This window comes from Girardinichthys multiradiatus, chromosome X (assembly GCF_021462225.1).
Source record: "Girardinichthys multiradiatus isolate DD_20200921_A chromosome X, DD_fGirMul_XY1, whole genome shotgun sequence".
NCBI lineage: Eukaryota > Metazoa > Chordata > Actinopteri > Cyprinodontiformes > Goodeidae > Girardinichthys > Girardinichthys multiradiatus.
Genome location: NC_061817.1, coordinates 24993415 through 25016994, shown reverse-complemented (window position 1 = coordinate 25016994; position 23580 = coordinate 24993415). Strand labels below are relative to the sequence as shown.

Sequence of the window (23580 nt, the reverse complement as noted above, 5' to 3'; positions counted from 1 at the left end):
ATTATGATAAGGTTTTTGAAATGATTTGGTGCTGGAAGATAAAAAAAAATCTGGATTGTTTTTTTAATTCATTCAGTATTATAGACTGGTTTGCTTTGTTGTCTCTGTAAACAATTACATTTAACTGAATTAAAAAAGATTTTCATGTTTAACAGCAAGGTGTTTGGCTCTGTAGCCTCACAGCAGAAAGGTAAATCCCAGATGGGCCCTATGTCATGAATGTTCTCTGTATCTGTCTGTGTTGTCTTTTATATTCTGGATTGTTTCTGTCATTGACTGAAAACTGGAGGAATGGGTTGTTAAGAACTAACGAACACATTAGGCTATTATATAATCATTTGGTTTTGCATTGAAACCCAAAAATCATTAAAGAAATTAAGAATTGCATTTAAAAAATTGAATTTTAATTGTCCAATTATGATTACTTTAATTTAGTCATACTTTTCTTCTTTGATAGCATAATGAACCTGCACATGTTACTCAAAGCTACTCCTCAGCCTCTCTTTAAATATCTGTAGTCATATGATGTCACTGATATACTTACTAGTGTTGAGGAACTAAACTTGCAACTATAACTTTAAAATGGTAAGTGGCCTGCACTTGTATAGCACTTTGTCAAGTCTAAAGGACTTCAAAGCGCTTTACACTTTAGTTCAGTAATAAATCAAGTAGTAATTAGTTCATTTGCATCACAGAAAGAAACAAATATCACCTTTTTAACTAATACTTTTTATGAAAATATTTGATTACATGCAGTCAAAATAATTTTACTGGCAAAACAACCAGAGAGAAAACAGAAGTGAATAAGTATCTGTTTTTAATTGTTAAAATACTGGCAACCTTTTGAAGGATGAGGGCAGATGAAACTGAATTTTCATCCTCTGTCAGTGAAGCATAATTTTCTAATTTCTCCCTCTCTGTCTTCACAGGATGCAGCTGCAGAAATCCCCTCCATTTTTTTTTATCTTCATGTAAATGAATAGTTCAAGTGTCAACTGTCTCTGGAACTGCCCACAATATTTTCTTGTTTTATTAATTTAGATATTAGTCAGTTAAAATAATCTCTCATGAGGGGAGGTGGTGCTGGAAGAGTTATTCAATACAATAATGAATCTGGAGTGACTGACAGAAGAAGGACCTGTGATGTAATCTCTATAATGGATACTTCTGAATGTTAGAATTTCAATTTATCTTAATTTATAAACAATGATTAATGATGCATTTAGTTTAGGCTTTGCACATGTAGATGGATGTCTTTCAACATATTAAATATTGAGAAACTGACAGTTAAAACCATTGTTTTAGGAATTGTACCTTCAAAAATGAAACTCTATCATTTACATAAAAGAAAAAGAAAGCAGAAGCCTGCAGATGTTTCCTGTAAGAGAAGTGATGCTTCACTGTCTGTGGATAAATACTCTGTTTCACTTGTTCCTCTCCTAATCAGATTTATTTGCCATTTTAAATAATTGACTCGGAAAGTTTAATTTTGTCCTGTTACAACATTGTTTTTGGAAATTGTTTTTGTAATCATAGCATTATAGGTTTATCATGCTTTTACGAAAAAAAAAAAAAAAAACTGAAATGAGTGTTTGTATGTTTAAATTAACACTATTTAAATGTTGCATTTTGAAACAGTTCTAATCATTGCTATAGACATAAATAAACATGAGCATATATTTTATTTTTTAGTTATCTTTTATTAATGAAATGCAAAGCAATATTTCACAAAATAAATCACAAACAGACAGATTCATGTTTGCAATATTATATCTAAACTTGATTAGAAAAAAACAAACACAAACAGCAGCACAGAAGCAGATTATAAATGATGGTTGTGGTCCTCTGCTATTCTTCACCAGGACATCCTGACTTGTTGATGGTTTTCTCTGCAGTCTGGGAGCCCAAAGACACTTTACAGGTGTAAACCTTATTCATGTTCCAGTCTGATGTCTGGATGGACAGAGAACTGCTGATGTGGAAAGTCTGGTCTGGTCTCTGAACAGCCGTGCTGGTAGAGACCCCACTGGTCACTGGACTCCCACCAACCAGCCAGCTCACATCTGCAAAGGGTCCAGACTGACTGGACAGACAGAGCAGAGTGGCTTTGTTGGACTGGAGCTCAACACTGGATGGAGGGAAGACAGTCAGGACAGGAGGAGGGAGGCTGGAGCCTGGAGGAACATGGAGAACATTCAGAAAATAAAAGAATAAAAACAAAGAAGGAAAATTAACCAATTATTGAAATCACAGATTAACACGACTAAAAAATAAAAAATATTTGTAAAATGCAACTGCCTGTGAATTAATCCAGAGATTGTCCAAACAGCAACGTCTTGACAGAATTTCCAGGAATTTAAGATATAAAAATTTACCAGAACAAATAGAGCCGAAAATAATTAAAGGGTGTAATCAATTACCTATCACTAAAAGTAAAAAAGTGAAATATTTAGTGAGGTTTACATTCATTACTAGTTAAAGCATCATGCAAAAGCATTCACAGTAATATATGGTAATGCATCCTCAATTCACAACATTAAATATGTGCTTTAAAAATAAAGATTAATCAAACATTGAGGACAATCAGAAAATAAAACATTAATGCATATTTCCTTTAAATTACAACAAAATGTGATTTAAAAATAAACGCTTATTTCTATAAAAACTAGAATATTTAATTAATAACTATAACCAACTTTGTTTGTAAAATACACACAAAAAAACAAATCCTTACCTGTTACAATCAGCTTGGTTCCTTGTCCGAATACCACAGTGATTCAGTTTGTATACATGGCTGTACAAAAACCTCCCGATTGTCTCTGATGAGGGAGTAAAACTGAAACATTCCCCTGAGAGCAACTTTCACTGAAAACATCTGTCATGTCACAAAGCTTTTTAATCAGCTATACACTAAACCCAATGGCCATTCTTTAAAATACTTGAAACTCTAACCTCGTAATTTGCCTTATTCACTACATTAATAAACTATAATGATAGTTAAAACATCCACAAGATAACTAACCCGAACTATCTCTCTTTATTTCAAGTAACAAACACTGATATTGTCAGGTTACTTTTACCAATTAAAATAATAGTCATGTTTTTGGATTGTGGGAGGAAGCTGTTGTATGCATGAACGGAGAAAGGAGAGAACATGCAATCTCCACACAGGGATTCAAACCCAGGACCGTATTACTGCAAGGCAACAGTTCTACCAATTGCACCACCATGCAACCCTTTAATTAATCTTAGATTTTTTATTTTATAAAATAAAAACAAATTAAATCTATAACAAAAATTGTTGCCAAAAGAGCCACGAAGGAAAAAACAAATTTGGGAGTCAATTCAACTTTTTGATCATTATCAGGACGATAATCAAAACTGGAAGGAACTCCCTTTTAAGCAACATCTAGTTGAAATAAAACCATTAAGGAACACCATTTATCTTCCACTTTGGAAAAGAGAGGATATTAGCTTATAGGACCAGAAATAGACACAACTGAGACAAAGAAATTAAGCAAGACACGTGAATAAAGTTTAAATAAAGATACCTAAAATTGTGATTTGTAATGTAGAATGAAGAGAGCAGAGCAAAAAGCACTGGTAAAAGGTTTAGAGATGTTCCCCAGCAGCCAATAACAGTGAACTGAAAACATAACCTAGGGACATCTAAAACAACCTTGACAGAGGCTTTTTAGAAGAACGAAGTTTAACTCGAGTTTTGAAGAAAATTTAATGTCTGCCACCCAAATCCAATGAAGAAGCAGTTTCCTGTAAGATGAAGGATAGTAGTCCATAATACTTTTAGAAACACTATAAGAACTGAACTTGCAGTATGAGACACAAGTCCTCCTTTGGGTTCGTGAGACACTATGAAAGCTTTAAGAGAAAATGATTGTCATAATTGTTGTGATAATTAAATAATTAAGAGCTTTACCTATAGGAAAAGAAAGATAGAAATTTTCTGATTTATATATATACATACATACATACCGGTGTTGGACAATGAATCTGAAACACCTGTCATTTTAGTGTGGGAGGTTTCATGGCTAAATTGGACCAGCCTGGTAGCCAGTCTTCATTGATTGCACATTGCACCAGTAAGAGCAGAGTGTGAAGGTTCAATTAGCAGGGTAAGAGCACAGTTTTGCTCAAAATATTGAAATGCACACAACATTATGGGTGACATACCAGAGTTCAAAAGAGGACAAATTGTTGGTGCACGTCTTGCTGGAGCATCTGTGACCAAGACAGCAAGTCTTTGTGACGTATCAAGAGCCACGGTATCCAGGGTAATGTCAGCATACCACCAAGAAGGACGAACCACATCCAACAGGATTAACTGTGGATGCAAGAGGAAGCTGTCTGAAAGGGATGTTTGGATGCTAACCCAGATTGTATCCAAAAAACATAAAACCACGGCTGCCCACGGCAGAATTAAATGTGCACCTCAACTCTCCTGTTTCCACCAGAACTGTCCGTCAGGAGCTCCACAGGGTCAATATACATGGCCGGGCTGCTATAGCCCTATAGCCAAACCCCCTGTACACACACACACACACACATATATATATATATATACGTGTGTGTGTGTGTGTGTTAAAAAACAATCGGTCGGGCCTCTGCTTGGGGAGTGATATGTCCCGGGGTTCGTGGCTGGATCTGCTCGGGTGCAGATGGCTGACGGCGGGGCCTGGAGGCTCGTCGCTGCAGCTCCCTGGAGCTTCTGCACTGTGGCTGCTGGGTGGTTCCCCTGGAACTCTCCCCTGCTTCTCTCTGGGGGGGTTGCAGCAGTCCCGGCGGTGGTTCTCCTGGGGTTCCTGTGCTCTGGGGGGCCTTTGGATGTCTGTGGCTTGGATCTCCTCCGTATCTGTCCCAGGTCCAGGGGGGTGGGTCCGTGGCTCCTCACACTCACTATTGCATATTTGTATGGAGAAACCTTGTATACACAAGCGGCTCACACTCAGACCCACAGGTGTTTAGATTCTGGTGTTAACAGATACACAAATGTTCTATTTTGAGCCGCATTTACCACTAAATACATCTTGCATTGATAAGTACTGTGCACCTTTCAGTAAAAAGGCTGGTAATACGAACATTTCAGCAGGTGTAGAAGCAAGCAGGGTGTTATCTTGTATTCTCTTCATCCTTCTATCTTTCCTCCATTCTATTCTCCTTCTCTCCTCTTTTCCTTTTTGCTTCCTTTTCTCTCTTCATGCTTCTTTTTTTTCCGTTCCATTTCTGTTTCCGTAACAATTGAAATAATCCCAAAGCAGTTTCTAATAAAGTTTATTTTTGTGAATATCAAGCAGAGCTTTAAAGCTTTAGCTTCACTTGCTTTTTTCCTGGCACTCAGACAACAATTATGAGTGCTTCCATGCAGGACAGGACACGGTTAAAAATAAATAAATAAATAAATTTTACTACTTCTATTGTTTTTATGAAAAATAAATAATTCAACAACAACCACTACTATGTATGTTTGGCCATGAACATGCAAGGTTTCATTTAAACACTGCGCTCGTTATGTGTTCATAATGAAAATAATCCATTAATTAGTAAAATAATCATTATATTGCAATATAAGAGAAATAAGAAAACTTTGTTCACATATTATATGTATATATATATATATAAATATATATAATTTCCCTCATTTTGAATTTGATGCTTGCAACACATTTAAAAAAAGCTGCTCCAGGGCCAACAAAAACTGAGAAAGTTGAGGAATTCTCAAAAAACATTGCTATCAGGTAAATTTCATGATTGGCTATAAAAGAAGTAACTCCAAAATACTCCGTTGTTTACAAGCAAGGATGGGACAAGTACCTTTTTTTAACATTTAAAATAACTAGTTTTTTGAGCATTCAGTTCCTACTAGATATACTGGGCTTTTGACATAAACATATAATTAAAAGTTTTGGGGCTTTTCAGGCCTATAGGTCTATGGACATATCCAAATAACATGTGTTTTTGTTATAATTTTTTTATTATAGTTTTTCCTCTGTATTATTTCAGATACAATTTTTAAATGTAATTGTTTCCCGCTCCAAATTACTTTTTTTTTAAAATGCTATCATCATGGAAATTCAGCTCCATTAATCCTTATTGTGAGGGTGTCAGGTCCCATGGGGTTGTCACCACAAAGAAATGCATAAACCTGCATGAATTATTTATCTTAATGCATTTACCATCAAGAACATATTTTTGAGAAAAGTTTAAAATGCCCAAATATTATGCATGTAACAAACGTCTGCAAAAATGGCAAAAATGTGAAATATTTTGCAGAGGTGAGCTGGCTGGTCGTTGGGAGTCTAGTGAGCAATGTTTATTTTTTAAATAACTGAGAAAAAAGGCCACTAGTGCAAAAAAACCCACAAAACAAAAACCCCAATACAACCTTGCAAAATGTCAGTCTTTGAAAACCTGATAAAGTTAGCAACAAATGAGACTTAGTGGAACATCACTTCTCTTCTTTTTGTGTCTTCTTTTACTGCATACTCTTCTGCTTTTTATCCTTTTGTGTAAATAATGAGGTCAACGTTTAGAGGGAACAATCTCTGAAATACTGAACTAACTGTCAGTTTGTCAGTAAATAAATAGTGCAGAAGTTCATATTCATATTAAAACCAATATAGTATTTTAGCTACAAAATCTCAAAAAAGCCAAGAAAATGTGTAAGATCCAAAAGCAGATGAAAAGTTGACTCAAAATTATTACAACACAACTAATGTCCCACTGTTTACAGATAGCTTGATGATATAGTATTTAAAACAGATAATAAATGCTGACAGTTTCACAGACAACTGAAACACGAGCTTCATTTACATGAAGATATAAAAATGGGGGGAAGATCTGCAGGTGCATCCTGTGAAGACAGAAAGGGAGGTGTAGGTTAGTGGTGCTTCAATGACAGAAATTCACTTTCATCCGCCCTCATCTTTTAAAAGGTTTTAAGAATTTTACAAACTCAAAAGCAGATTCTTATTTACTTTCATTTTCTCCCTTGTTGTTTTACAAATTTAAAGGTAAAACTTACTTTATTTTTGTTACGACATGCTTTTTAGATAACAATGTTGTATTTAAGTGGTGAAACAAAAAAATACTTGATTTATCATGACGCTAAAGAGACGCTTGCAAGATTAGCTCCTCAGAATTAGTTGATCAACAATATATCAGAAACATAAAACAATGTTTTCTAATTTGTTCGCTTGTTTATTAGTTTTCCTTAATGATGCTTATTCATTTAATTACCAGCAGAAAAAAAACACAAAAAGTAATCAAAATTTTGACATGACGAAACACTATTAAGATATATAACAACTGCGAAGCTGATGAAAATAATAAATAAACACATTCATTCAGAATATTGATTAATTGCATTTTCTAGCATAAATGTTTCGTTTTCAGCAAGCAGCAGAACAGAAGCAGAGTATAAATGATGGTTGTGGTCCTCTGCTATTCTTCAGCAATGCATCTTGACTTGATGGTTTTCTGCAGTCTGGGAGACCAAAGACACCTTACAGGTGTAAACCTTATTCATGTTCCAGTCTGATGTCTGGATGGACAGAGACCTGCTGATGTGGAAAGTCTGGTCTGGTCTCTGATGGTAGAGATGCCACTGCTCTCAGTCAAACCAGAGGTTCATTGATGCTTTGTAATAAAAGCTCTCATATGGTTCAAATATTATGTCACATATCATATGGATACGAATGGTTGAATAAGGGTACTGGTATTTAAACACTTAATATTCACTTTTTTGTTTAAATAACTCTCAAACACAGAATATGCTTGTAAACAACAACAAATGATTAAAACAAGTACAGTAGAATCTTGATCACAGAATCAAATAATTCTGGCACTAATACCTCCACTATGGCCATTTAAAAAGCTGCTGCTTCCTCATATAAAATGCACTGTCTGGCTTTCATCCTTGCTTTTGAAGATCTACAACTTTATTGAGAGAATGGGATGTGTCTCCTTTCCCAAAACCTGTTATCAGTGTATACTGATAATTTCTCATTAAAGAACTTTCATGGTCATTGTTTGTGTGTTTGAGACTGTTTAACAAAAGGTTCATAACATCAGCTAACTTTAAAAGGGAATCTTTATCATACATTATCTAAAAAAGCAGCTTACTCTTTCTAGGGAGAAAATCAAAGTACTTGGAAATCAACAATCCTTGACAGGATCTTTAATAATAAATCATCACAGAAATGATAAAGAACATTTTGGACTTTGGTACATTTGGTTCATTTTCAGTGGTGTAACATCTCAAAAAGAGGTGCTACTTTTTTATGTTCCTATTCAATTCAAGATGTCTATTTTTGAAAAGCAGGAGTGTTTGAGTTGAGGTTTTTATTATAGGATACATCACTGTGATACTGTGATATGTGCTCATTAACAGAGCTTTCTCATATTTTACAGCAATAAAGTGCAGAGTCTCTTGCTTCCACAAAGCTGATAATTAAACGATAATCGGTTGTTGACTGATGACTGGATGGGGTTAGTTTTCCCAAGCAGGAGTTGATGCCTGAGTTGAGGGGAAGACAGGAGAGTTCTAGTAACAACCTGGAAGAAAACCTGTTAGAGGCTGCAGCTGATATAAGACTGGATTGGTGTTTGACCTTTTAGAAGGACAAAGAGAATGAGAGATGCATGTTAATATTTGGAAGCATTATTAGTTGTGTATAAAGCTCCTCCTCCTGTCAGTGTTGTATTAAATGTCTCCTTCAGCACCTCCTCTCCTCATCCTCTAAACTCTCTCATCTGTCAGCAGTTAGATCACTTTTCAAGTTCCAACAGCATCTCAGCACACAGTGACAACATGCTGGGGTCCCTCTGCACTCTCATCACTGCTCTAACATGTAAGGAGAATGACTTACTGCAGACTGGAGCTCATGTTGGATTCATCGGTCTGTGTGTTTCTCTTGACTTCATGTGATCTTGTTGTTTCCAGGTGTGAGTGGTGTGACGGTGGTGACACAGAAGTCTCCTGTTGTGACGGTGAGGAAAGGAGAGACAGCCACCATGGACTGTAACCTGGGGACTGTTACTAACAGCACTGTACGTTGGTACAGACAGATCCCAGGAGAAGTTCCTCTCTATATGCTGAGGTTTTATCATGGAGTTCAACCAAATATAACACTGGGTTCCCGTCTGCAAGACACACAGCAACTCATCAGACCACATCAGATTACCCTTTGATTATCAACAATGTAGAAGAAGGAGATTCTGCAGTTTATTACTGTAAAAATGGGATGGCTCTGGCAGAGAGCTCGTATCACAGTGATTTATGCCTTGACAAAAACTTCAACACAAACACTTCTGCTTTTTGACAAATATAGGCATAGGGTTTAGAATATCCAATAAAAAAGGACATCTATAAACAATTGGAAGCAGTATTTTGTCCTTTTTACTTATGTTGCAAAAACCCAAATCATGTTAACATAAGTGTGTGTGTAGCAGGTGTGTCATCATATCTGAACATCAATTTCTGGAATATAGCCAAAGAACATCTTTTAACCCATATCTGTCCAGAGCACCCACGGTATTTGCTCCTTGACTCATAATGCCATCCCAACTTTTTTGATGAAATTAATTAGAAAGGTCTGTAAGAGTTGTGATACAAACACCATTTAAAGAAAATTGGCTTCCACAGCATTATCCATTGAAAAATAAAACAACAGTTACAGTGTCTTTTTATCGGATGTGATAAATAAATGTTCAAATTTCTATAAAACAGTAAAACCGATGTGTCAGTAAGAACACAAACTATAATGTAAGTTTTGTTATGAGTGATAGTAAAATCAAACTCATAGTTTTAGAGTTTAAGTGGATAAATTATGACAAAAAAATACATATTGTTGAAATAAGAGATACTTTTGATACTGGAAGGCATTGTAACAAATACATAAAAAAAGCTCCTCCTCCTGTGAGTTTTGTAATAAATTCCTCCTCAGGAAAGAAGGATGAACAGATTCCTGGAGGAGTTCCTTTCTATATGCTGAGGTTTGTCATGGCTAGAGTTCACCCAGCTTTGACACTGGGTTCCCCTCTCTAAGACACACTTGCACTCATCAGCCAAAAAATTATTATCATTTCATTATAAGCAGCGTTGGAGAAGGAGACACTGCAGTTTATTACTGTAAAACATGGTACATCTCTGTGTATGAGTTCAAATCACAGTAGATTATACCATGATAAAAAGCTAAAAACAAACACTTCTGCTTTTACGCTTTCAGTTCTTAACTTTTATGGTTTTTATTAATTTTGATTATATTTTTTATATTTGTTTTACAATTTTATTCTTTATACTATTTTATGATTGCTCGGTAAAATTGTTAGACCCTCAACTGGGGCTCTTAAATACTGTATATGAATGAATTTGCCAGTGACATTTTAACAGATGGTAATGTTGTGACTTGTTGAAAATGTGTGTTGGACCACTTGTTTGCTGAGTATTGGACTATCTGCACGTTGTTGGACGTCACTGTGCCTCTCCAATGGCATCGGCCATTTTGTATCCAGGACAGCCCGCTACTACATATCCCGTCGTGCACTGCGACTGATATGACGAGCGTCCCAAGTCTGACGTCACAAGACGCTATATAGGAAGGCCTCCGTGTTGAACATGCCGCCTTCTGCTAGAGACCGGACTAGCGACTTCAAGAGAAGAACTCTTTGCAGAGTTCATTTATTCTCTCTCGTTGGACAACGAACAATTCCTAACTGAGGTTCCTGGAATGAGAAGGCCAGAAATGTCACTTTGCCGATCGAAGACGTGAGTTTAACACGTAACTAAGAACACGGAGTTTCGAGGAGACGAACCGCTACCGTGTTTCATCCCAAGTCGACTTTGATGGTCAGATCATATTTTTCCTTTTCGCCAAGAAGGCCAGAAGACGAATACTGACCGCTTTTTCCTGAAGTTAATTGTGGACGCACAATTAACTTACTTCCCACTTTTCCTCGCTCGAACCCCCCCGCTCAGAAAGAAGACGACAACAAGTAAAAACCATCCTTATTTTTATTTCTTTATTAGAAAGCCTGGGCAGGGTCAGAGGTTGTAGTGCGATGAGAATCGCTAGTTAGAATCTAATATTTCTGAATGATATGTGCATGTAACTCTGTTATTGAGACTTTGATGTGCTGCGTGTCTCCAATCTCACTGCTCGCTAGCTTGCTGCCAAAAGTTTTATAACTCTTTGTGTTCTACGGAGTTGGGGGTTTTATGATCGGACATCACTGAGTTACAGTGGAACTGTGCTCCACCTCCACTCGCCACCACACCCCTTTTTCATATTCTCATTCCTTCATTTTTTTTGCCATAACTGCTGGTTGATTCAATACACACCCACTGCTGTTTGGCTTTATTTTTGCTTAGTTAGATGTGTTACCCTTGTTATGTAGAACTTTGCATGTTGAGTAGGTGAAGATTAATAAATATTCACATAGATAAAGAGGAAGCTTTTGTGTTTATTGTGTGCAAGAGTTATTCATCAGTCAAGATAAGGTTAAAGTTCCACACGTTTCGGCAGAAACGGTCGATTAAACAGTGACATCTCCGGCAATAGTTACCAATTATTACGGAGTATTTAACAGTTGTAATTGTCAAAGGCGTTGAGCCACAATTACAAAACCAGAAACATCTCTGGTCTCGATTCATGAATGAGGATTTTGGTTAAGAAATATATTTTGTCAAATTATGATTATTAATTATAATTATTGATCATGATTAATCAATCAATAATCATAACTCCCAACATGTGTTAACTGTTATTACTAATGTTATTACTAACATTAAACATTGTGGTTCTTTATCATAAAAGGTTCCCTTTTACATGCAAATAATCTTCCTGTATAAGAAAATCTACACATTGTGAAGATCATGGCAGAGGGCATTTTTAAAGTAGTCCAGAAATATTTTTTACGTTATATGTAAATCGAAACATTTCACTGAAATGTCCCATACATTTAGTAATTTGCAATGTTTTTGTTACAAATGAGAAAAGAAAATATTCTTAAAAAATTTAAAAGGTTTTATAGACTTTGCACCCCTAAATACTGTAGAAAAATACAACAGAAATAAGAGCATCTCTGAATGTGACATGAATCACATCATATGAAAGTAAATTTTAAAATAAAAAGACTTGCTTCGAATGTTTGAGTTAAGAAAACGAATTCAACTGAGTTTTCATGCATTTCTAAGGCAGCATGGTGATGGTGAGCTCTGACCCAGCGCTTGATTTTTCTAAATATCATCTTAGATGTGAGTCAACATGAGTGGATGGCTGATGGTTTTCTTCTCCTGTATACCTAACCTGTGTATAACTGGTTGCCAGGTTGTACTCCCCCTCTCACCCAGTGTGAGCTGGGATGGACTCCAGGCCCCTGTAACCCCTGAAAAAGATAAAGCAGTTTAAAATTAAAGATTGACACTGTAACAAATAAGTGAAAGGACGAGCATTGATTCATATAAAGTAAGAAACATGTCTTGTGCCAAAAAAAACCCGATTTTTTAATTGTAACCTTAACCATATTAGATGTTCCTTGTAATCAGTATTTGTTCTTCTGCCTCCATAATGCAGTTAAAAAGCCCAGATTTATCCAAGATCTGTCCACAGCGATGCTTAAATTTCATTAATGTTATTTTTACACTGCAGAACAGTTACTGCTGCAAAACATCTGTTTCAAAAACATCTGAAAGTTTCATCTGCAGCACAAGGCAGTTATATCAACATGATTTAATACAAAAATAGAAGTATTTAAAATGATAAAACAAAAGAAACTTATCAGCTGGTAGAACAAGTATCATGCCTTACAAAAAAGAACTCCTCCTCCTTCACTTCTTCTCTCCAAAAGATATTTATAAGCCTCTGCTGCTCTCCTTTCAGTTCGACCTGTTCGCCTTTCAGTTGGACAGAACCAAACATTCACACCACAAACTGACAACATGCTGGGGACCCTCTGCAGTCTCATCACTGCTCTAACATGTAAGATTCTTCTCAGATACTTTAGGATGACATGTTTTCACATGCAAACCTTTTACTCATGTGTTTCTCTGCATGTGTTGCCAGATGTTGATGCAGCGATAACACTGACCCAGATGCCTCCTGTCAAGATAGTTTCAGCAGGACAAGAAGTTGTTTTAAACTGCAACATTCAGAGATACGATAGAAATTATGTTGGATGGTATAAACAAGTTCCTGGTGGTGTTCCTCAGTATGTCCTGAGCTTTTGGCACTCTGACAGTTCACTGAATTTTGGAACAGGATTCTCTTCAGACCGATTCAACTCTAAATCTTCATCAAACATAGAATATGAGTTTATTATCAACAAGGCAGAGACAGGAGACTCTGCTCTGTATTATTGTCAGATATGGGACGACTCTGCAGCTGAAGCTGTATCACAGTGATTCACAGTGTGACAAAAACCCAAACAAGACTCAAACACCAAAGATGCTAAAATGTCTGAACATTAAACAGTTTACAACACACATTAGTTAACATAAAACATAATGTCAATGTTGAAATATGTCTGTTGAGACAGAAGAGAGTTAGTGTTTACTGATAAAAGCAGACTGATGAAATTACTGAGATGTTTTCAGTGAAAGTTGGTCTCAGAGGGACGTTTCAGTTTCACTCCCTCATCAGAGACAATCAGGAGGTTTTTGTACAGCCATGTATACAAACTGAACCACTGTGGTATTCGGACAAGGAACCAAGCTGATTGTAACAAGTAAGGATTTGTTTTAATTACTTTAAAATAAGACATTGATTTTTTTTTTACTTTACTTTTTTTATTTTACTAAGAATAACAGTATTTTCATAGAATAAAAAAAGACATTTCCATAAGTTATACTTATTTATGTTTTGCTTTGATGAAAACACCCAGATGTGCTTCAGATAATAGACAGTATTTTACGTAAATTATGTAGTAAATAGTGTTACAAGATTTTCTTTTTATCATATTCTGTGAAATACACAACATTGTGCTGGTCTTTGAGACACTTTATACAAATGTAATTCAACAAGACGTCAGATATAATCTCTATAATCTGTATGTGTATATGTTTGTTGTTTGCGCAGAAAAATCAGTAGGATCCATTTTATATTTTATCTTTCTCTTTAAAATCACTTGAAGTTGCCAGTTAACAATATGAACTTTCAACTTTTACAAATTTCTAAAGAAGAAAATCCACCAAATCAAATATGCTGACAAAAATATTCTCAAACTAATAATTTGCCTCAAAATATTGCCTCACACAAAATATTTCCTAAATAATGCAGTTTTTTTTATAATTTGTACTGTGATCTTGTTTATAGTTTATCGTAATATTAATTATCACTGATAATTAACCTTAAAGCAACATAAGTCACATCCTCTATGTCATTATTTTTATTTATCATTGACCAAGTAATGCTTTGTTGTTGACTAAATCCTGTAGTTATTTAATGATGTTCTCCATGTTCCTCCAGGCTCCAGCCTCCCTCCTCCTGTCCTGACTGTCTTCCCTCCATCCAGTGTTGAGCTCCAGTCCAACAAAGCCACTCTGCTCTGTCTGTCCAGTCAGTCTGGACCCTTTGCAGATGTGAGCTGGCTGGTTGGTGGGAGTCCAGTGACCAGTGGGGTCTCTACCAGCACGGCTGTTCAGAGACCAGACCAGACTTTCCACATCAGCAGTTCTCTGTCCATCCAGACATCAGACTGGAACATGAACAAGGTTTACACCTGTAAAGTGTCTTTGGGCTCCCAGACTGCAGAGAAAACCATCAACAAGTTAGGATGTCCTGGTGAAGAATAGCAGAGGGCCACAACCATCATTTATATTCTTCTTTATTGTTTGCAAGATTTAGAAACAATGCTTCTTTTTGTTTGGAATGTGTTTTTTTTAATGCTGCTGTAGCTTTCTTTTCATTTTTTCAGTTTTCATCAATAAATTACAGTTATAACAAATGTATCATTATGTGTATTTCTTTATACATTAATGAGAGTTGCTGTGCTAAAAAGTTTAATGCCTGTAATGTGATGTTTATTCACATGGCTGTTGGAGATATTTAACCTGGATTTATTTATATTTTTTATTTTTTGTACAACTACTCTACATTCAGAGATACCAACTGTAAAGCTTCAAACATTGAGAATTTCCAGTATAAAATATTAAAGATAGCATCTGTATAAGTCATTTAATGGTGAGAAAAGTCTGACAGGAAGAAGTGAAACTGAGTTTTTTCATCCACATTCAGTCAAGCATTACTTCTCTCTTTCTCTTCATATACAGGATACATCTGCAGGACTCCTAGGCTTTTTTCTTATTATTTATAAAAACGATGTCAAGTTTCAGAAGAACCAATCTCTAAGACACTTTAAATGTGAAAATCAGAAACTGGATGGATCACAAGCCACAAGCTCACATTAAAACAGATTTATGAAAGACATGTTTGAAAGATAATAGTAATCAAATCTGACTCAAGGATCTGTAATGTTCAGACACATGATTTATGCAATTTACATCCTAGCTCCTCCTCTTGTCAGTCACTGCAGCTTCAGCGTCATGTGAAATACCTCGTCCAGCATCTCCTCGCCTTATTTTCCACCACATAAGTTTTTTTTATTCTCTGATGACCTAATTGTTTATTATATAAAACAAGAAAGAAATGTTACACAGTTCCACAAACAACTGAAACCTGAGGTCCTCTTTAAAAAAAACTATAAAATGGAGGGAAGATCCACAGCTGCATCCTGTGAGAACAGAGAGAGAAGATTAGATAGGTGATGCTTCACTGACAGAGGATGAACATTTAGTTTCATCTGCCCTGTTCTGTCAAAAGGGTTTAAGCATTTTACACAACTTAACCCAGACACTCACTTGTATTACCTCTCTGATTGTTAACATTTACTCCTAATACCAGTATGTCTATATGAAAGTTGACATATTTTAGAATTTGCAAACATTAAATACTTGTGTATTTAAGTCATGAAAATTAAGGAATTAACAATTCATTTATTGATGCATTGAACTCATAGTTCATTATTTAGCTCCTCAAACTTATTCTATCCACTACGTCAGATAAAACATATAGAAAGTCATGCTTTTCAACCTTTGCGGCTTGTTTATTCATATTTCTGTAGAATTTGTATATATCCTGGGTCACTAATAGAAAATAAAAACAAAACTGAACAAATGTAAAGGAGAACATGTAAGTTGTAAGTATTATCTTTTTATTCTGATCCATAAAAATGCACCAACTGTAAGGCTGATAAAAGCATATTGTAGCAAGAGTACTTTGTTTTCAGCAAGCAATGTTGCAGATGCAGATTATAAATGATGGTTGAGGTCCTCTACTATTCTTCACCAGGACATCCTGACTTGTTGATGGTTCTCTCTGCAGACTGGGAGCCCAAAGAAACGTTACAGGTGTAAACCTTATTCATATTCCAGTCTGATGTCTGGATAGACAGAGAAATGCTGATGTGGAAAGTCTGGTCCTTGTTTGCCATTTTCTCTAGGGTTTGTTGTTCATCTTGAAATCTACAACTCCTTCTTGTCTAAATTCCCATTACTTTGAATTAAGAAACAGTTTGACCACAGCAAATACAGACCAAAGACCCACAACGTAGAGTAAAAATGTGAAATCTTTACCTATATTTACTTCCTTTTTGAAGACCAAAAGCATAAAATTATAGTATTTAAAAACATTTAAGGGGTGAAACATACCCATTTGTGAACATTTTCTTTTAATTCACAAGATGAGATATTTTTCATTTAACTACACTCCTTAAACAAAGGGTTATTGGGATTTGTAAATGGAAGGTTTCATTTTAACGTTGTCTTCCTTATATGTCCAGAACTATAATAATTTCAAAGAATTAATGAACCAATTATTAGAATTAACCCGTACCCTGGGCTCGCCGTGTGGCGTAGCGATAGAGAAAGCGACCCATATATGGAGGCCCCAGTCCTCAACGCACCTGTCCAGGGTCAGAGTCTGCAGGTCCTTCCCCTCTCTCCAACACATTTCCAATCTGCCTAATTTAGCAAAATTAACAAAAATAAAGGCTTGTAATTCCACAATAAATGTGTGAATTACTGTGATAGACTCTCCTCAGGAGAATCCTCCCATGTTTCACAGTAAACGCAGTGCGGTCTCCTGCTACTACCTGCTATATAACAAACAGGTAGTCTATATTTGTGGCTTTTGAGTTAAATATATCAAAGGAGAAGCTTGTTCTAAAGTCTAGTGAACTGTCGGAATGGTGAAAAGTCAGAACATACTGAGGGCTCCCATCAGGCACCTGATTGTACGGCTGGACAAAATATCCTTGATTTTTCTGAATGTTGAGAAATGTTTGTAATCCTAATGTTTGAGAAAAACCTGTTGTCCTGTAAAAAACAAGTTAGAAGCAGGTGTCTGAGTCAAAGCCTTAGCTGCATCACCATCTATAAACAAAATAAAAGAAAGACACATGAATAAAATGCTTAAAAACAGAATGTTAAATGCAGCAGGGGAGCATCTTACATGTTAAGGCAATGATGACAGTGCAGAGGGTCCACAGCATGTTGTCAGTTCATGGTGAGATTGTTCTTTATAGTAAGTGTGTAACATATAATGTTAATGTGTTTCCTTGAAATTATCAGATGTTTAAATTTGGAGTAAATATTCATGTAAACGTAATGTAATACCTGCTGCTTTTATTGATTTAAAGAAAACTTTAAAGTGTGTAAATACTGACAAATAAAGATATGTTGGTTGAGACTTTGGCTGGTGGAGCTACTTTCAGTCCATATGTGTCAGTAAGATAAAAAGCAGAAGCAATAACGAGGAGGTTTTTGTCATGGTGTGAATCACTGTGATATGACCTCATTCACAGAGTCATCCCATGTTTGACAGTAATAAACTGCAGAATCTCCTTCTTCTACATTGTTGATGATCAAACGATAATCTGATGTTGACTGATGAGTTGCTGTGTGTCTTGAAGACGGGAACCCAGTTTCATATTTGGGTGAACTATAACTATGATAAAATCTCAGCATATAGAGAGGAACTTCTCCTGGGATCTGTCTGTACCACCGGGCACTACTTTCAGTAACAGTCCCCAGGTTACAGTCCATGGTGGCTGTCTCTCCTTTCCTCACCGTCACTAAAGGAGGCTTCTGTGTCACCACCGTCACACCACTCACACCTGGAAACAACAAGATCACATGAAGTCAAGAGAAACACACAGACTGATCAATTCAACAGGAGCTCCAGTCTGCAGTCAGTCATCCTCCTTACATGTTAGAGCAGTGATGAGAGTGCAGAGGGACCCCAGCATGTTGTCAATATGTACTGAGATGATGTTGGAACTTGAAAAGTGACGTTACTGCTGACAGATGAGAGAGTTTAGAGGATGAGGAGAGGAGGTGCTGAAGGAGGAATTTAATACAACACTGACAGGAGGAGGAGGAGCTTTATGCACAAGGTATAATGCTTCCAAATATTAACATGCATCTCTCATTCTGATTGCAATAATTTAACATCCTAAACTCTGTGACTAGAGTTGTTGGTCAAATTAAAAATGTTTAAGCTTTTTTTTGTTTTTTCAGACATAGATTGTTCAAGTCTTTGTGAGGCATACATTTTAATAAACCTCCACTGAATTAAATGTAAATTTTCCTCAATGTTCACTTATTTTTCTTATTTGCTTTTACTTGGGTAGACATGGTAGCTGAGGCCTGTCCCAGCTCTCCCCAGGAGATAGACAGCTTCATCTTTTACAGATTATTACTTTATCACAGGAAACTGGAGGGACATTGCTTCTTACCAGTCAATGAGTGACATTAACTCTTATCCTGCATTGCATTGGGTTATTTTCCTGTTTCATTACTGTAAAACAAGTTAAAGCAATAGACATTAAAACGTTTTCCAATCATGTTCAATATTATACAACACATGTGTTAGTGAGATAAATGTACAGTAAAAGCAGGTTGACAGATGTTGTTGTGAATGAAGCCATCTAGTGGCATAACCTGAAACAACAAAAAAGAGTGATAATTCTGCACAAATTTATGTCTGCATTATTTGTAATACTGTCCTATTTTTTAGAACCATTTATCTCTTAAAGTGGCATTTAAGGAACAGTTAATCTGCTGTCTTTATGGTTTTTGTGTCGACCTTCCCCAGCTCGTGTTTAAGAGAGGCAAACTGCCAGTAGAGGTCTCCCAGAACCTCAGAGAGATGTTGGATCCTCAAAAGATACAGACATGAGACTTGTGATGAAGCTCTAAATTTTCATCTTTATAATGTTCACAATAATTTTCAACAATACTCTTCGATAAAGCTAAAAACTACAAAACACTACAATGTAGATTTGATGAAAGCTCCTCCTCCTGCCAGTTTCTCTCAGGTTCTGTGTTGTAATAAATTCCTCCTTCAGCACCTCCTCTCCTCATCCTCTAAACTCTCTCATCTGTCAGCAGTAACGTCACTTTTCAAGTTCCAACATCATCTCAGTACATATTGACAACATGCTGGGGTCCCTCTGCACTCTCATCACTGCTCTAACATGTAAGGAGGATGACTGACTGCAGACTGGAGCTCCTGTTGAATTGATCAGTCTGTGTGTTTTTCTTGACTTCATGTGATTTTGTTGTTTCCAGGTGTGAGTGGTGTGACGGTGGTGACACAGAAGCATCCTGTTGTGACAGTGAGGAAAGGAGAGACAGCCACCATGGACTGTAACCTGGGGACTGTTAGTAACAGCGCTGCTCAATGGTACAGACAGATCCCAGGAGAAGTTCCTCTCTATATGCTGAGATTTTATCATGGCTGGAGTTCACCCAGCTATGGTTCTGGGTTTTCATCTCCAAAGTTCACATCCACTCATCAGTCAACATCAGATTATCGTTTGATCATCAACAATATAGAAGAAGGAGATTCTGCAGTTTATTACTGTCAAACATGGGATGACTCTGTGAAAGAGTACATATCACAGTGATTCACACCATGACAAAAACCTGAATACAAACACTTCTGCTTTTTATGCTTTCAGTTCTTAACTTTTATGTTTTTTATTAAATTGATTAAAAAAAAATTACAATTTTATTCTTTATACTATTTTATGATTGTTTGGTAAAATTGTGAAGCCCCTTAGTCAACTGTTGCTTTTTAAATATTGTATATGAATATATATGGTAGTATTTAAACAGATGGTAATGTTGTGACTTGTTGAAAATGTGTTAACTGTTATTACTAATGTTATTACTATCATTAAACATTGTGGTTCTTTATCATAAAAAGTTCCTCTTTACACATAAAAAAACTTCATGTGTAATAAAGTCCACACATTGTGAAGATCATGGCAGAGGGCCTTTTTAAAGTAGTCCAGAGATATTTTTCACAATATATGTAAATCGAAACATTTCACTCAAATGTCCCATACATTTAATAATTTGCAATGTTTTTGTTATCAATGAGAAAAGAAAACATTATTAAAACATTTAAGATTTTACACCCCTAAATACTGTGGAAAAATATAATGGAAATCAGAGTGTCTCTGAATGTGACATGAATCACATCATATGAAAGTAAATTTTAAAATAAAAAGACTTGCTTCGAATGTTTGAGTTAAGAAAACAAATTCAACTGAGTTTTCATGCAGTTCTAAGGCAGCATGGTGATGGTGAGCTCTGACCCAGCGCTTGATTTTTCTAAATATCATCTTAGATGTGAGTCAACATGAGTGGATGGCTGATGGTTTTCTTCTCCTGTATACCTAACCTGTGTATAACTGGTTGCCAGGTTGTACTCCCCCTCTCACCCAGTGTGAGCTGGGATGGACTCCAGGCCCCTGTAACCCCTGAAAAAGATAAAGAAGTTTAAAATTAAAGATTGACACTGTAACAAATAAGTGAAAGGACGAGCATTGATTCATATAAAGTAAGAAACATGTCTTGTGCCAAAAAAAAACCGATTTTTTAATTGTAACCTTAACCATATTAGATGTTCCTTGTAATCAGTATTTGTTCTTCTGCCTCCATAATGCAGTTAAAAAGCCCAGTTTTATCCAAGATCTGTCCACAGCGATGCTTAAATTTCATTAATGTTATTTTTACACTGCAGAACAGTTACTGCTGCAAAACATCTGTTTCAAAAACATCTGAAAGTTTCATCTGCAGCACAAGGCAGTTATATCAACATGATTTAATACAAAAATAGAAGTATTTAAAATGATAAAACAAAAGAAACTTATCAGCTGGTAGGACAAGTATCATGCCTTACAAAAAAGAACTCCTCCTCCTTCACTTCTTCTCTCCAAAAGATATTTATAAGCCTCTGCTGCTCTCCTTTCAGTTCGACCTGTTTGCCTTTCAGTTGGACAGAACCAAACATTCACACCACAAACTGACAACATGCTGGGGACCCTCTGCAGTCTCATCACTGCTCTAACATGTAAGATTCTTCTCAGATACTTTAGGATGACATGTTTTCACATGCAAACCTTGTACTCATGTGTTTCTCTGCATGTGTTGCCAGATGTTGATGCAGCGATAACACTGACCCAGATGCCTCCTGTCAAGATAGTTTCAGCAGGACAAGAAGTTGTTTTAAACTGCAACATTCATATTTCGTCTTTCTTACTTTTCTCTTTCATTTCACTAACAATAATAGTTTTTTTCATAGAATAAAAATAGACATTTAATAAGCTTTTTGTATTTGTGTGTTGCTTTGATAAAAAATCCAGAGGTGCCACAGATAACAGAAACTTTTGTTAGTAAATTATTTAAAAAATATATTTTCAAGGTTTTTTTATAACATTGTTTTAAATATACAACGTTGTGCTTGGTCTTTGACACACTTATTACAAATGTAGTTACAGAGAAATTGAAAAAGAAGTCACATATAATCGGCTCTTTAGTTTATTGTTTGCACAGCAGTATCAGTAAGATTAATTTCATTTTATCTTTCTCTTTAAAATCACATGAAGTTAACAGTTAACATGAATTTTTAACTTTCACAACTCTCTAAAACAAAAACATCTGATTAAATATGCTGACAAAAATATTCTGCAATCTAATAATTTGCATCAAATTTAGTTACAAATAATGAACTTATTGCTTGATAAATAAATTCAAAAACACACAAAGTGTTTCATAAATAATGCGGGTCTTTTATTTTCTGTAGGGTGATCTAAATAATTTGTTATCATACTATTAATTATTACTGATCTAAAACCAAAGTCACATCTTCTATGCCCTTTTTTTTTATTAATCAACCGAAGTTATAATACAGAGTGGCTAAAGTTTGCTGTATTCTGTATCATTAAAAATGTTTTGTTTTGACCAAGTAATGCTTTGTTGTTGACTAAATCATGTAGTTATTTGATGATGTTCTCCATGTTCCTCCAGGCTCCAGCCTCCCTCCTCCTGTCCTGACTGTCTTCCCTCCATCCAGTGTTGAGCTCCAGTCCAACAAAGCCACTCTGCTCTGTCTGTCCAGTCAGTCTGGACCCTTTGCAGATGTGAGCTGGCTGGTTGGTGGGAGTCCAGTGACCAGTGGGATCTCTACCAGCACGGCTGTTCAGAAACCAGACCAGACTTTCCACATCAGCAGTTCTCTGTCCATCCAGACATCAGACTGGAACATGAACAAGGTTTACACCTGTAAGGTGTCTTTGGGCTCCCAGACTGCAGAGAAAACCATCAACAAGTCAGGATGTCCTGGTGAAGAATAGCAGAGGATCACAACCATCATTTATATTCTTCTTTATTGTTTGCAAGATTTAGGAACAATGCTTCTTTCTGCTTGGAATGTGTTTTTTGACAATTAATGCTGCTGTAGCTTTTTTTTTCCATAAATAAATATCAGTTATATGCAAAATGTATGATTATGTGTATTTCTTTATATATTAATGAGAGTAGCTGTGCCAAAGTACAGCATTTTGCCTGTAATGTGATGTTTTTTTCATTTGGTTGTTAAAAACCTTTGGATTTATTTATTTGTGTTTTCACAGTTTGTTTCATATAGCTACTCTCCATCCAGAGATTCAAACTATGAAGTTTGACATATTGGGAATATGGTAATAATAATAATGGTAAAACAGTCTAAAACATTAAAGATAGTGTCTAAGTAAGTCATGTAACTGTGAGAAAAGTCTGATAATGAGAGAAACAAGTGAAACTGATTTTTTTTCATCCACAGTCAGTTAAGCATCTCCTCTCTGTCTCTTTGTTTGCAGGAAACACCTGCAGACTCCTCTGCTTTTTTCTTTTTATATGTAAATAATGAAGTCAAGTTTCAGAGAGAGCAATCGCTAAGACTGAGACTTTAAACATCAACTCACATTAAAACAGATTCATGAATGACATGTTTGAAACTTAAATAAAAAAATAATCAAATACACCACAAGGATCTGTAATTTTCAGACACATGATTTCTGCAGATTGCATCCTTGTTCTTCCTCCACTCCAGATTCAGCATCATGTGAAAAACCTCCACCAGCGCCTCATCGCCTATTTCTCCAACACATGAAAGTTGATTTTTAACTCACTGATAACTTAATGATTAGTGGTGTAAAGAAAGAAAGAAATGTTTGCAT

At 35.8% G+C, this 23580-nt stretch overlaps 2 protein-coding genes and 1 pseudogene across 2 annotated transcripts; 2 read left to right on the top strand and 1 right to left on the bottom strand.

Moving 5' to 3' along the window:
- Window positions 1-1679: 1679 nt before the first annotated feature.
- Window positions 1680-18402, bottom strand: LOC124862265 (immunoglobulin lambda-1 light chain-like). The gene is made up of 4 exons (XM_047356082.1): window positions 18279-18402; window positions 17850-18186; window positions 2735-2769; window positions 1680-2174 (listed from the first exon to the last, which is right to left on the bottom strand). The coding sequence occupies exons 1-4, from the start codon at window positions 18316-18318 to the stop codon at window positions 1849-1851; spliced, it is 738 nt and encodes a 245-aa protein (XP_047212038.1). The 5' UTR covers window positions 18319-18402; the 3' UTR covers window positions 1680-1848.
- LOC124862263 lies at window positions 8828-14962 on the top strand (annotated as a pseudogene).
- A 1024-nt stretch (window positions 18403-19426) lies between the features above and the next one.
- On the top strand, window positions 19427-22855 carry LOC124863136 (immunoglobulin lambda-1 light chain-like). Its single transcript, XM_047357382.1, has 4 exons — window positions 19427-19550; window positions 19643-19976; window positions 21313-21434; window positions 22391-22855. Exons 1-4 carry the CDS (start codon window positions 19511-19513, stop codon window positions 22714-22716), a joined length of 822 nt encoding a protein of 273 aa, XP_047213338.1. The 5' UTR covers window positions 19427-19510; the 3' UTR covers window positions 22717-22855.
- The last annotated feature ends 725 nt before the right edge of the window (window positions 22856-23580 follow it).

Coding starts and splice junctions, on each gene's coding strand:
- LOC124863136 (XM_047357382.1), top strand. CDS start 19,511: ATGCTGGGGTCCCTCTGCACTCTCATCACTGCTCTAACAT. Junction 19,551..19,642: donor TCTCATCACTGCTCTAACAT/GTAAGGAGGATG, acceptor TGTTGTTTCCAG/GTGTGAGTGGTGTGACGGTG. Junction 21,435..22,390: donor TCTCATCACTGCTCTAACAT/GTAAGATTCTTC, acceptor ATGTTCCTCCAG/GCTCCAGCCTCCCTCCTCCT.
- LOC124862265 (XM_047356082.1), bottom strand. CDS start 18,318: ATGCTGGGGTCCCTCTGCACTCTCATCACTGCTCTAACAT. Junction 18,187..18,278: donor TCTCATCACTGCTCTAACAT/GTAAGGAGGATG, acceptor TGTTGTTTCCAG/GTGTGAGTGGTGTGACGGTG. Junction 2,175..2,734: donor AACCAAGCTGATTGTAACAG/GTAAGGATTTGT, acceptor ATGTTCCTCCAG/GCTCCAGCCTCCCTCCTCCT.